This window comes from Panthera onca, chromosome A1, assembly GCF_046562875.1.
Source record: "Panthera onca isolate mPanOnc1 chromosome A1, mPanOnc1 haplotype 2, whole genome shotgun sequence".
NCBI classification, from domain to species: domain Eukaryota; kingdom Metazoa; phylum Chordata; class Mammalia; order Carnivora; family Felidae; genus Panthera; species Panthera onca.
Window position 1 is genome coordinate 116,172,241 of NC_138339.1, and position 15,108 is coordinate 116,187,348.

Genomic DNA, 15,108 nt, shown 5'->3' on the forward strand with positions numbered 1-15,108 from the left:
ATGATTTGATATACATATATATTGCTAAATTATTATAAGCATAAGCTTAGTTAACACATCTATCACTTACATAGTTATCATTTTTTTTTTGGAGTGAAAATGTTTAAGATCTACTCTCTTAGCAACATGTAAGTACATGATACAGTATTAACTACAGTCACTATGCTGTACATCATATCCCCAGAATTTATTGTTCTTATAACTCGAAGTGCGTACCCTTCGACAACCTTCACCTATTTCTCCCACCACCTCCCTACTCTTGGCAACCACCAATCTACTCTCTATTGCTATGAGTTCCATTTTTTTAAGATTCCACATGTAAATGAGATCATACACTATTTGTCTTTCTCTGCCTGACTTATTTCAGTTAGCATAATGCTCTCAAGATTCATCCATATAGTTGCAAGTGGCAGGATTTTCTTTCTTTTAGGCTGAATAATATTCCACTGTGTGTGTATGTCTGTGTGTTACATTTCTTTATCCACTAATCCATCAAGACACTTAAATTGTTTCCATATCCAAGCTATTGTAAGTAATGGCTGCAGTAAACATGGGAGTACCTATATTTCTTCAAGATAATGATTTAATTTCCTTTGGATATATACTCAAAAGTAAGATTGCCAGATGGTAGTTCTATCTGTAATTTTTTAAGGAACCTCCATACTGTTTTCCACAGTGGCTTTACCAGTTTACATTCCCACCAGCAGTGAACAAGGGTTCCCTTTTCTCCACATCCTTGTCAGTCCTTGTTATCTCTTATCTTTTGATAATAGCCATTCTAACAGGTGTGAGGGAATATTGTGATTTTGATTTGCATTTCCTTGATAAATAGTGATGTTGAGTACCTTTTCATATACCTGTTGGACATTTATGTATCTTCTTTAGAAAAATGTCTATTCAGGTTCTTTGCCCACTTTTGAATCAAATTACTGGTTTCATTTTTGCTATTGAGCTGTAGGAGTTCCTTATGTATTTTGGATATCAACCCCTTATCAGATACAGAATTTGCAAATGTTTTCTCCCATTTCACAATTTGCCTTTTTATTTTATTGATCATTTGGAGACTGTTAACTTCAAGTATCACATCCTCTTAAGCTAAATTACCCAAGATTTCTATTATAGTCATCATCTGACATGCAGACTGCTTTTCCACAACAAATGTGACCCAGAAATCCCTTTTCAGATTCTGGGTACTTACTTTGTGCCTCGGAAATATATTTCTTGTAGCTACAATAATCAGTTTACTGCCTTTTTTTTTTTTTTTTTTTTTTTTGAGAGGCATGTCCTATCAGAGTTTCTTTGTCTTTATATTCACTCATTTGGTATACAATTTGAAATCACTCTTCCATACTGGTAAAGAACAAAACAAAAATGAAACAGATGCCAAATCAGTCTCAGATTGGATGCACTGCTGAGAAATACTTGTCCCAGATCTCCAGCAAAACACAGAGATTTTCAAAATTTCTCTATTTGCTATACAATGTATGCTTGCTCCTTCTACCTTGTTACCTTCTCTTCCTACCCTCCAATAAGACCCCTCTCTGTAGCCAGCAAGCACCCTGTTTTTGAGGATCAAGAATCTCTTGCATCTGTATAATATTTTCCTTTATGTTCTCTTCATATATTTTTCTCACTGGGAACTCATATGCACAATACAATTGAAGTAAGATGGTCAGGCATTATTTCCTTCATATAACAGGTGAGGAAACTGAGGCTGGGGGAGGTTAGTCGACATTATGCCTCAGATAGGATTGCTGGTAAAGGATGAGTGGAAACTCCAGCCAGGTTTGGCTAACCTGCAACACAGTGCTCCCTGTGACACCCTGATGGCACAATCCACAGTATCACTAACTCCATCCTCAATTCCAGGGTTCCTACCATGACATCACTGCTTGAGGGAATTTGCACCTTGCACTGTACAGAAGCACTAAGCAGAAAAAGTACTTCTATTAAAATATAACTTGAATCCTATAAATTCCTTCTACTTTCCGACTTTCCATCTCATTCTGAGCAAAAGCGGTATTTTTAAATTTCCTGACAATGGTGCATCAGTTCTCACTGGAGCCACCTGCTTCTCACCTCTTCTCCTACTACTCATCCCACCACTCCACCCACTTGGGATCCTTCCCTTCCTTAAACACTACAGGCATATACTTTCCGCACAACCTTGCAATTACTCTTCCTTCTGCCTAAAGTACCCTTCCCAAGACAGCCACATGGCATGCCCATGCATTTCTTGAAGTTTTTTTTCTCAGAGATCACCTTCCCAGTGAGACCTTTTTGAGCACTTGACTTAAAATCAACTTTAAAAGTCACCCTTTGACCCACCATTTCTTATCAGCTTTGGCTGCTACATTTTTCTTCTCCACGTCACTCTCTTTTAACAGTGTTAAAACACTTTTCTATGTTTTGTTATTTTTTCTCTCTAGCCCCAAGAGAGTGTAAGCTCTGTAAGGCAGGAATTTTGCCTCTTTCGCTCAATGTTCCTGACACAATAGTGAGCAGTTAGAACAGTGTCTGGCAGATAGAAGCTGATCGATAAATATTTGCTGAGTTCTGTATTAAGTAAAAAAAAAACAAAAAAACAAAACTGAGAAAAGAGAACATCTACCTAAGAACAAGAAAATAAGGATGCAAAAATGAGTGTCTCATGGTTTTGGATTTCAAGTAGCTCACAATCTTGATATAGAAGATACAAGCACATAATTAACAAACCACATTCAGCATGGCATGATATAAAGGAGGCACAGACATGGCAGCATGAGAACCAGGACAAAGAGCCATTATTGCTCCCTTGAGAGATGTGGCAAGACTTTTCAGAGGTAGCGATATTTGAGCTATATCTTGATAGATGAGGAAGGATTTGGACACATGGAGAAAGAGCAGGAAGGGCAGAGTGGACACTTTAAATCAAAGCTCAGACTGTAATAATGCCTGTCATTCAAGGATGGCCCCTCAAAAGCTACCTAACATGGCAAAGAGACAGATATCATTGGGACATTTCCCATGCTTGGTCCTTCATCTGTGTTACCTCACTTAATCCTCACATCAAGTACAAAAATCAGACATTATTACTCCCATTTTAAAATAATGCACTCAAGGAATGTCTGGGTGGCTCAGTTGGTTGAGCGATCAACTCTTGATTTCCACTCAGGTCATGATCCGAGGATCGTGGGACCGAGCCCTACATCGGGCTCCATATGAGAATCTCCTGCTTGATATTCTCTCTCTCTCTCTCTCTCTCTCTCTCTCTCTCTCAAACATAACATATAAAATTTAAAAACATAATAATAAAATAAAATAATGCATTTGAGAACCTGGAAGTTTATAGAACCCATTTAAACCACTCAGATTATTAATGCTGCAGTGTTTAAGAGAGAAGGAAACTGTCTAATATGGATTGACAAAATGTTTTCTTCAAAATTCCACTTCAAAAATTATTAAAGTAGCATATGCTCACACCAATGGGAAAAATGAGGGGGACAGTAGAAAAATGTATATATTTTTAAAGGCTAACCATCTCCCACTCTAACACCATTATCCCTAAACCAGCCCTCCCAACAACTAATATTGACTCCATCTTCCTGTCCATTCAAACTTATCCAAATATAGATATAAATGTGTAGGGAAATCAGGGTGTGCACTTTACTCAGTAGTTTGCCTTTCTTATTAATGATATCTCATGGTATTTACTTTAGGTAAATAATACAAATCTTTAAGAATCTATTGAGGTGTGCCTGGCTGGCTCGGTTGGTGAAGCGTATGACTCTTGATCTCAGGGTTGTGAGTTGAAGCCCTATGTTGGGTGTAGAGACTACTTAAAAATAAAATCTTTAAAAAAATTCTGCTTGAGAGCTCATAATTTAAGATATCATAATTTCCCCATTGTTGGGGCATTTATAATTCATATCGCTTCTATTTTGGGGGGGGTGTTTTTTAGAGGCTGCTGCAATAAACATCCTTATACATATAACCTTGTGCACTAATGTATTTATTTCTTCACAAAAGATTTACAAAAACTGAATGGCTAGATCAAAGGACATTTTTCAAATTTTTAAATATTGTAATAGATACTGTCATAACACCATCAAAATGTAGTAATTCTCTTACTGACCCAAACTGACACTATTGACAAAAATTAGTTTAGGTCTATAGCTCACAGTATATAAATAACTCCTCACAGCTTTATTGGGATACAATTGATATATAATTACTCCACATATTGAAAATATACAACTTGAAGTTTTGGCATATGTATATACCCACAAAACCATTCCTACAATCAAGGTAATGAACACACCTGTTAGCCCCCAAAGTTTTCTCTTGTCACTTATAATAATTCATTCTTCCCTCTCATCATCCCCTATTCTATCCACAGTCAGCTAATGATTTGCTTTTTGACACTACAATTAGTTTGAATTTTCTAGAATTATAAGATAGACTTTGAAGTACTTGAGAACCCTGTCTCATACACTGAGGACAATACTTGGCAGTCTCATATTCTTCATTGGCTTATGTGGGTGCTAAACTAACTTGCATGAGCCAAATCTACTGATATACCTCTAAGTCCAGGTAAAGTGGGAAGGAAATAAGGGAGATCTCTGGATTTTCATAACATCAGTACCTTCTTCTTACCAATGTGGATGAAGAATGTAGTGTTAGAACTTCAAGTTAGACTGATACTAGAAATCTAACTTGAGAGTAATAATGTCTCCTACCCTTTGTTTAAAATTCTATTATTCTTTAAAAATTCTATTTTTTCCTTTATTGTTCTTATCATAATTTATAATTATTTATTTACCATTTTTTACTTGCAAAGTTTCTGTGTCTTTCTTTACACTGCAAAAATCTCTGGGGGTGTGGGTCATGTTCATTTTGTTTATCACAGAATGCTCAACTTCTATCAAAGATACTGCAATCAATATTTAATTATCATTTGTTGAATTAAAGAAATATATATACATAGAACACAATGGCCAGTAACTATGCCTATGATTATTATTCATATTAGTCACATTAGGCATTATCATCATCTGATCAGGAAACAAATTCTTATTTGATAAGATACACACTGAGCTAGTAGCAGAGCAAAGGGAAAAAAAAAGCATTAAAAAAAAAATGCTCAAAATGAAGCCAGAAGAGCACAGAATGAAGGAGCATCAGGTAATTTTTGTCTATTTGTTTCTCCTGGTGAAAATTTTAATACAATCGAAGCTGCTGAAATTTCTTATTATATATCTTGAGCATATACGTACAAAAAAAAAAAAAAAAAAATCTTCCTTGGTGTTGCTGACAACCTATGAGCGCCCCCTGCTGTTTTTAACTTGCTTAAAACCTGAGAGCTTTTCAACTGGGTCCTTTCTAAAATTATAAATACATACATACATACATACATACATACATACGTACATACATACATAAAATTTTTAGAAAATGCAGCAAATAAATTTTACTGACTTATATGTTTGTATGAGCTAACTTAACTATGAAGGCCAGAAAAAAATATGATTTTGCACCTCCTGACCCTCCAAAACATGGTAAAACGGAATGCATTGCTTTCTCAAGTAGAATGAGTATACCCTAGCCATTGTCTTGGGCCCCTAATCTCATCTTTGGGAATGGAACTTCTCTAGACTCAATCACTTCAGATCCCCACTACTGTTTCCAATGGGAATTTGTTACTAGCTTTCAAAATTTTAAACATCGTATAACTCTTGGCACTGCACTTCCAGTTTCAAGACTTTTGTGAAGCGATACAGACATGAATGCAAATAAATGGACGTTTACCATACTACTCATTATAATAAGAAATAAATATTACTAAAAATAATTTAAATATTTGCATAAATCAAAATTTAAGTATGATTCATTTATATGTGCTTTTTATTTCTTTATTTTTAATTTATTTTCCATGCACTAATCATCTTTTATTGAGGTTTTTTTTCTTTTAAATTTTTTAATGTTTATTTTTGAGAGAGAGAGAGAGAGAGAGAGAGAGAGAGAGAGAAACAGCCTGAGTGGGGGAGGGGCAGAAAGAGAGGGAGATACAGAATTGGAAGCAGGTTCCAGGCTCTGAGCTATCAGCACAGAGCCCCCTGCAGGGCTCAAACTCACCAATTTGGATATCATGACCTGAGCTGAAGTCAGATGCTTAACCGACTGAGCCACCCAGGTATCCCTAGTGGGTGTTCATTCTCAATTAAAGGATTCAGGGGGTTGTGCACCTGAATGGCTCACTCAGTTGAGTGTCTGATTTCGGCTCAGGTCAAGATCTCATGCATGGTTCCTGGGTTCAAGTCCCACATTGGGCTCTGTGCTGACAGCTCAGATCCTGGAGTCTGCTTCAGATTCTGTGTCTCCCTCTCTCGCTGCCCCTCCTCTGCTTGTGCTCTGTCTCTCTCTCTGTATCTCAAAAATAAATAAACGTTAAAAATTTTTTTTTAATTAAAAAAAAAAAAAAAGGATTCAAGGGTGTGAGGCAAAGGTCCTGGTCAGGAATACAGAATGCATCCTAAACACTGGGCCCTCTTCAGTCAGTGGTACTTGTGTAGCCACTTGGGTTTGAGTTCCTTGTATGAAAGAAAGTAGTTGAAAAGCACATACACTGTCAGCACCATAGAAATCCCAGGGATTCCTTCCTTTGAAACATTCCAGCCATGCCTTAGGAATGAAATCCCCCAACAGTATCCAGCTTGGCAGCTCTCCTAGTATGACATCCATCAACTTCTCCTTCACTGGTATGACGGACACCAGCTTGGAATCCTGGGTGTCCATATATACTTATTTTTAAAAGTGCAGAAACGTCTTGAAAAATCACATAAAGTTGTTAGTGGTTTCCTCTAATTTGGGAGATTTATGGACTAAAGGAATGAAAGTTACAGGTATACATACATATAATTATTTACATACATATAATTATTTACATAATTATATGATTATAGTTATATGTAATTTATATTAAATTTTATATAATATCTATTTCCACATTGTTTGTCTTCCCAATGTTTTTAATTATACTTTTTTATTTTGACATTGGTACATACAAGAAACAAAACATTTCCATTACCACAAGGATCTCTCATAGCCCTTATATATCACATGCACTTCCCTCTTACTCCTACCCACTCCTAACCCCTAGAAATCTCTTATCAATTTGTATAATTCTGTCATTTTGAGAATGCTATGTAAATGGAATTATACAGTATTTCAGTTTTTGGGTTGGCTTTTATTCACTTAGCATAATTCTCTAAAGATTCTTCCAGCTTGTGTAGATCAATTGTTTATTCTTTTTTATAGTACTCCATCCTACAGATGTATAACAGTTGGTTTAACCATTCATCCACTTAAGGGCAATGGGGTTATTTGCAGGTTTTGGTTACTACAAATAAAACTTCTATGAATGTTTGTAATAAGTTCTTGCATAAACATGTTTCATTTCTCCAGATAAATGCCCAGCAGTACAATTAGTGAGTCATATGGTGGATGTATGTTTAGTTTTTCAAGAAACTGTCAAATGATTTTCCCAGAGTAAGTTACACTATTTTGCATTCACACCAGCAATTATGAGTGATCCAATTTTTCTACAACCTCATCAGCATTTGGTGTTGTTACATTCATAGTAAGTTTATCAACAATTTCTGCCATAATGTTTATCATCAGTTTCTGCCTAGTTTCTCATGGTCTGTCCTTGGATTCCTTATTAATTCAATCCTCTTTTTGATAGACTCCCAGAAAAACCTCCACTCCCCAAAGATTGCCATATTAAATCTATTACTCAGTTTTCTCTATTTAGCAGATTGAATGAAAGCATAGAGAGTCATCCTTCTCAAATATGCCAAATGCACCAAGCTTGGAATGAGAGCAATGAATAGCTTAATAATATGAATGATGCAAGAGAACAAAAGGGTCACCCCAACCAGATAAAACCTAACAGAAAATCTACCCATTCAATAAACCAAGCCCAACACAGACTATATTCAGGCTCTGTGCTATGTGCTAAGGATTATCAACATAAATAAGTTTGAGTTCCCCTCCATTTGACTTCAGAATCTAGAAAGGACACTTAGAAATAAGTATGAAAATAAGACTGTTGAAATATGTGTTATGAATATATCTGCTGGTTTAGAATAGCATCTGATGTTTTTTTCAATCAGCAATGAAACACTATCAAAAAGTCTGAAGCAGTGGTCGGGGTGGGGAGAGGTAAGAAACCACCTTTTCTGCTGTGTGGCTAATGGATTGGAAGGGATCAGCTCTGGGAATACAGAGGACATTTGGGAGACTAACACAGTAGTATGGTGAGAAATGACAAGGTTTGGGGAAAATAAGTAACAGGAACGATAATGAAAAATGTATGTACAGATGTAGAAAAGTTTTATAATAAACAGAACTTTCTTAGAAATTAGAAAGTAAGGCTGAGAAAAAGGCATACTGACAATGATTCTCAACTTTCTGACTTAGGCAATCGGGAAAATAGTTGTACTATATACTGAGACAGGAAATTAGAATATGGTAGCATGTTTTGAGTGATAATGAGTTCAGGTGGAGGTGAATTCAGGTGAACATAAAAAAGGACTTCTGGTGGAAGTGTCTAATAGGTAACCATCTCTTTTCCTCAAAAGAGAGATATGGAATATAGCTATAGATTTTAGAGCTCCTAACATGGAAATTATATTGGCAGCTGTGGGAATGCATGAGACTCTCAATGAAAGCCATACACAAAGTGAAAAGAGAAGAGGAATAAATATTCAGAGGAATCAGGATAATAATGGCTATTTAAAGAAACTGAAAATAATGGGCAGAGAGTAAGAAGAACACTAGTGGTGGAAGGAAAGATAATCCAACAGAGCAGAAAATTTCAAGTAGAATGAAGTATCTCAGGTGGCAGCTATTCTGAAGTGGCCAAGTAATGTGGTAAATGACATTATGTTTCCTAAATGAGTCAAGCATAGTCATGTGACTTGGTTTGGCCAATGAAACAGGACTATAAGTGATGTACATCACTTTCATGGGAAAGTTTTAAAAGCTAGCCTATGATTCACTGAGTTCTCTTTTTGCATATGACATGATGATCAGAAATGCTCAAGATAAAGATTATTCCACCAGTTCCTGGTCACAGAATTCACACAACATGAAGAGAACTCTAAGCAACTCAAGATGATCAAACAGTGTGAGAACAAATTAAAATGTTGTGGATATAAGCCTCTGAAATTTGGGATTATCTATTATTGTAGGTGAGCAATCTAGTCTATTCTTACAGACTTAGGTGAAACAAAAAAGGAAAACAGAAAGTTTCACAAAGTGCAACTATTTTAGTTGAAAAAAAAAACACGGGGCTCAAAAAATAGCAGGAAATCAAGATAATCTTCATAGAGATGTCAGTTAACATTATGTTAATCAAGAACCAACCAGAAAACATAAATGACTTTAACATTTGGAACAGAGAGGCTATAATGCACAGAATTGATTCAATAGATGATAGAAGATCTAAACAGTCAAAGAGGTGATGGTGAGGCAACCTGGAATGGATAAAGCAGGAAGCCATTAGCAACTTCAGCTGAAGAGCAAAAAAAAAGAGGTGGTGTAACCACTGCCACTGGAGTCGCCTGGCAAAGGCTGGAACCAATGCAGACCTATCCAGCAGGACATGGAGTTTCAGATGTGATATTTCTGGGGACTTCTCCCAAGTAGAAGGGTGAGGAGGCTATACTCAGGCTTTTCCCACTTCCCACCTCCTATGTCCTGCCTGAACCCCCCAGGGTCAGAATGCAGCTCAAATGTCAGCTGACCTGGAAACCCGGGAACCGAGACAGGGAACCTGTAGGGGTTAGCATCACAGAGCCAAGCAGGGGAAGGGTGGGGAATGGATCTGAGGAAAAATAGTCCCAAGAATGGCACAACCTCAGGTCTGAAGGAAGAACAGAGCAGACATTCTTAATGGGAAGAAAGACATTACTGATTTTTCATTAAGGAATAAAAGTGCAGGAGCAAAGAGATTTAATTATCTTCTCAGTGATAGGGCTAGAGCACATGTCACAAAAGGAATAATGAAGGAAGGAAGGAAGGAAGGAAGGAAGGAAGGAAGGAAGGAAAAAATATTGACGAGACAAGACATGTAAGCAAAGGCCAGGTCATGAAGGGCCTGTAGGCCATGCTAAGGAGCTGGACATCCATTTTATAGGTTATTGTATATCACTACAATTATATCTTGAAAAGATAATTCTAGTATCATAATAGATGGTGGCATGGGGAAAAGGAAAGGACAGTTCAGAAACTAGTTGCCAAAGGATGATGCAGTGAAGGCCTAACTTGGTGGCAGGGTCTGTAAGACCTATGGAGTGGCCATAGTATAGCCACAAACTTAAGAGAAACTCCCACTCTGGTGATGTAGACTCTAAACCAGTGAAAGACAGTAGGCTTGTCAGACAATACTTTGAACACCCTTTTCATTTTATATTTAAAAATATATTTAGCCTGGGTGGCTCAGTTGGTTGAGTATTTGACTCTTGATATCAACTCAGGTCATGATTTCACGTTTTGTGAGATCAAGCTCCATGATTCTCTCTCTCCTTCTCTCTCTGCCCCTTCTGTGCTCATGCTTGCTCTCTCTCTCTCTCTCTCTCTCTCTCCCCCTTCCTCCCTCCCCCAAAATAAATAAATAAGCGTTATTTAAAAAGCTTCTTTAGAAACAAGGGCATAGGAACTTGAGGTGTCTGGAAACATCGTCGAAGAGCAGTTGAAGAAAATGAGAATGTTTAATTTAGACTCAAGCAAGACATAATCATGTCTTCCTGAAAATGTAGGTTCTCTTGATAACAACAGGCTCTCTGGAGTTTATGACCCAAAAAATTATCTACTTAGGCCCTTCTGAATAGACAGACTCCAGAAATAAACATAGGACACAATGAAATCTATTCATTGCTTTATTCATTGTTTTCAGGGGTCACCAGATCTTAGGCTGGAATGAGTTCCAGCCTGCAAGAAGGGGAGTACCTTCCCCTTCTCCTCCATCAGAGCTTAGTGCTGCCATCACACCAAATGCGACAGGGCCTCCTGAAAGGCAGAAGGACGAGAATAAAAATAAAGCAGCTTACATGTACTTAGCATGTTTCCAAAAATAGGCATCAACCTATTTAACCACCATTTTGCTGATGTGGAAATGGAAGCTCAGAATGGTTAAGTTTCAACAAAGAATCCCTAAGCTGAGAAATATAAAGTCACAACCAGAACACAGGTCTCTTTCATTCAAAAACTCCTTCTAGAAAAGTAGATGTTGCACCTTCCCTGAGATGCCTGGACACGCAAACTTTATATGAGTACAGTCAGTAAAAGGGAAATACATGTCCGGAGGTGAGAACAGAGTGGTTGGGAGAGAGGGGGGAGAGACAAATTAGCCCACAAGCTATAGTTACCAGAAGTTTCTTCACTGCCTCAGAGGCCTCTGGTCCCAGCTCATTCACACACTTTTTTAGCCCTTCTACAAGGTGCTCAACAGAAATGCCCAGAGTTTTCAGAACAAGCTTTAATGGATCCAAAAAGGGGAGAAGGTCGTCCACAGGTAAAGGTAAGGCATTGTTGACAGCTTGTGGCAAACCGTTGGCAAGGAAAGTGGTGGCTGCAGGGCAAAAGGAAAACCACGTGAAACAGGCACATCTGATTCTTATCTGTTACTGCACTACCTTCCACTGTGTCCATCAATGGCTCCATTCCCGCCCCAATTGACTTCCCATGAAAACTTTTGCCTCAGGGCTTTTGCACCTGCTGTTCTGCCTCCTTAAGCTGTTCTTTCTCCAGATAGCTACGTGTTTCTCATCAAATATTACCTCCTCAGAAAGGTAGCTAAAATAGCATCACCCATCTCTAACTTCATTTTTTCTTACCATGACCTAAAATAGTAAATATTTGTTTATTTATTTCTTGCCTTCATCCTCTTACTAGTATGTAGGCTCCATGAGAACAAGGAGTATATGTTTTATTCACTTGTCTAAAACAGACCCTGACATGTAGTAAGCACTCAGTAGATACTGGTGGTTGACTGAATAGGTATATACTTTGCATGTGGCTATCTCCACAGCCCATGGCTTTGAGGCCAAAGAGTAGATTCCATAATGAATCTTTATTTGGGGATATGCATGTCCAGGGAGTCCAGGGAGTTTCAACTTCAACTTCCAACTAATTCAACTTCACACTGCAAATATAACTGAACTCCAACTCTTTAAGAGTTAGCGCAGATGCATAGTTGAATAAAACAACGCTATTCCACTCAGAGAACTTACACAGTCTAGTGGACAATAAAGATCTGTGTATGCCACAGTGAGGCATGTGCTGTGCTAACATTATGGATTAAGCTCAGCGGAAACATAAGAGAAGGGATGACTAATTCTAATGTGGTAGAGTGTTGGAGCAATCTTCCCAGAGAGATGTTGTTGGAGTCATGTCTTTAAGCAAATTCCAGGATCATAAGGTAAAGGAGGGGAGGTGCGTTATAAAAAGGAACAAAATTAACAAAAGCACTGAAATGTTAAGATGAAAGTGCATACACAGGCTGGTGAGCCTTTCAGAAGTGGCTGGAGTGCAGACTTCTAGTGAGGCATGCTGAGGTGGGGAAAGGAGGTAAGGCTGCAAAACTCAGGTGAGGTCAGATTTTTCAGAGCTTTGAATGCCATACTAATGAGTTTGAGATTTTTTTTCCCAAGGGCAATGGGGAGGTATCAAGGCTCCTTTATGGAACAATTGCATTTTGTATCTTTGGCTTTAGAAAGATAACTCTCACATAGGAATGCCTGGATGGCTCAGTCAGTTAAGCGTGCAACTCTTAGTGTTGGGTTCAGGTCACGATCTCACAGTTTGTGAGTTCAAGTCCCGTGTCGGACTCTGAGCTGACAGTGCAGAGCCTGCTTAGGATTCTCTCTGTCTTCCTCTCTCTGCCCCATCCCCTGCTTGCATGCACTCTCTCTCTAAAAGTAAATAAATAAAAACTTAAAAAAAAAAAGAAAGATACCTTTCACATAGAAGATGAATAAGAAGGAAAATGTAGAGAATGATAATACATACAATATATATTTTTACAAAACACATGGTGCAGATATGTAAACCCACATATGCATGAGCACACAGATAAGAAAAAAAGACCCTGCCCTAGTTCATTTTTCTTAGGAGTCCTTTTCATTTCCCCATTCAAATCATACAAGAGGAGTCTACGCATCTACTTCCCTTCATCTTCTACCACCTATTTCCTTCCAAAGTTCTCCCCTGGAGGAGGGATATTTATTTCCTCCAACCACCTTTCAATTGCCACCTCTTTCTGTAGATATTTGACACTAGTCACTAAAGACAAACAAAGTAGCCAAGACTGGTTAAGTTACAAATTGATCCAAAATTTCAGTAAAAAGTACAAGCCAAAGTTGCCAATGTGGGTATGGCAGCATCCAGTTTCTCATGATTAATCTCCCTACTTATTTTTAAGGCTTTGGTGAATGTCTTCTCTGTATATACTTATATACTTCCAGGGGAAGACCCTCAAGGCCTCCTGTTCTTTGAATGAGCAATGGTTATCACAGTGCATTTTGCAGATGTCAATATACCTCCAAAAAGAATGGATCAGTTCCCATTCTCCTCCAAGAATCCAACTTCTATACCCCACCTAGAAATTGAACTGTTCGCCTCTTAGTCCTCTCACAGAGCTGTATGTCTATATGTCTCTGTGCATTAGTCTAGCATCGTAGTAACTTCTGTCTGGAGAAGACTTAGCTCCCCTGTCAGATTAAAAGACCTTGTAAACAATCTTTGTGTCTGACTCATATCTGTATCTTCCCATGTTTATCCAAATGCCCAACAGGTTGTAGCCATTCGGCAACTATCTGTTAACTGTGTGAACAGATAAATGTAGAAATGTCTCAGGAGAAACAACCTGGCAAGTGACTACAAGTGACAGAAAAAAAAAAAAATGAACTCCATACAGTTTCAAAAGAAAGAAGTTACAAAGTGAGATTCTGACTCAAGATTAATGAAGATAAGAAAACTAAGGGCACAATGTTCAACAATGTTGATATTTAGTGTGAGTTGGCTAACTTTTAAGTTTATTTATTTTGAGAGAGAGAGCATGAGTGAGAGAGGAGCAGAGAGAGGGAAAGAGAGACTCCCAAGCAGGCTCCCTGCTGTCAGCAAAGAGCCCAATGTGTGGCTCTATTTCTCGAACTGTGAGATCATGACCCTAGCCAAAACCAGGAGTTGGACACTTAACCAACTGAGCCACCCAGGTGCCCCTGGCTAACTTCTTCTGTAGGATTCATTCAGGATAGTATTTTTATTGGGTTATAGCTTGGTAGGCTGGGATGGGGGTAGGGGGTTGCTGTATCTGAAATCCCTTCTAACCTTTCTATTCCATGGTTCTAAAACTCCCTCCACCATATTCCCCTGCGAGCCTAGGTTTACTAGTTATGTTCCTATTAACAGAAAAGCAGAGGAATATATGTTCAGGCTACTTACCAGAGTAACTGCAGATGCTGAGGGTCACCAGCAAAAACACAGTTACCAGCTTCATGATAGGTTTTCTGCGATATTTACTTGGAGTTTAAAAATGAATTGCAAAGGGCAGTGAATGCACTGAGCTAGTGGCTCCACTTGCTGTGCAGTGTGACAGCTGCTTTTTGCACATGCACATATTTATATACCAGCCATGACCTAAATTTCAGTCACTACCACTTGACTCACCCCAAAGAAGAAGAGCATGAAGGTCATGTTTCCTCACTAAACAAATTGGAGGTTTTTCCGCTTTTCCTCATATTCCCATGAGAAACAAAGCTTTCACTTGAGGCATTCTCAAGGACCTCTCATAAAAGCCCTTCCTTGCCCAGAGATGCCAGCAGGAGCAGAGAGCTCTAAGAGTCCTTCTCTTGAAATAATATTGCAAAAAGGGGAAGTTTAATATTGAGATTAAATAAGGAGCGAATGTTCTGTTTTCCTCCAGCTTTCTATTCATTTAAAGTTGGCAGAGTCACATCACCTGACATGCTATCCAGTTGTGGAAGCAATCAGATGGTCCCATCAGCTGTGGTATATACAGACTCAGCTTCATTGCATCTAGTGCCATATCACTCTAGAATTTAC

At 38.1% G+C, this 15,108-nt stretch overlaps 1 protein-coding gene and 1 pseudogene across 1 annotated transcript; both read right to left on the bottom strand.

The window, feature by feature from the left end:
* Window positions 1–6,533: 6,533 nt before the first annotated feature.
* On the bottom strand, window positions 6,534–6,774 carry LOC132680425 (ATP synthase F(0) complex subunit f, mitochondrial pseudogene; annotated as a pseudogene).
* A 4,134-nt stretch (window positions 6,775–10,908) lies between these two features.
* Window positions 10,909–14,626, bottom strand: SCGB3A2 (secretoglobin family 3A member 2). The gene is made up of 3 exons (XM_060633984.2): window positions 14,488–14,626; window positions 11,412–11,614; window positions 10,909–11,052 (listed from the first exon to the last, which is right to left on the bottom strand). Exons 1-3 carry the CDS (start codon window positions 14,540–14,542, stop codon window positions 11,029–11,031), a joined length of 282 nt encoding a protein of 93 aa, XP_060489967.1. The 5' UTR covers window positions 14,543–14,626; the 3' UTR covers window positions 10,909–11,028.
* Between the last annotated feature and the right edge of the window lie 482 nt (window positions 14,627–15,108).

What these genes read in the sequence shown, in the direction of transcription:
- SCGB3A2 (XM_060633984.2), bottom strand. Translation starts at nt 14,542, where the DNA reads ATGAAGCTGGTAACTGTGTTTTTGCTGGTGACCCTCAGCATCTGCAGT. An exon ending in CAGCATCTGCAGTTACTCTG is followed by an intron (nt 11,615 to 14,487) that starts GTAAGTAGCCTG and finishes TTTGCCCTGCAG; the next exon opens with CCACCACTTTCCTTGCCAAC. An exon ending in AGGCAGTGAAGAAACTTCTG is followed by an intron (nt 11,053 to 11,411) that starts GTAACTATAGCT and finishes TCTGCCTTTCAG; the next exon opens with GAGGCCCTGTCGCATTTGGT.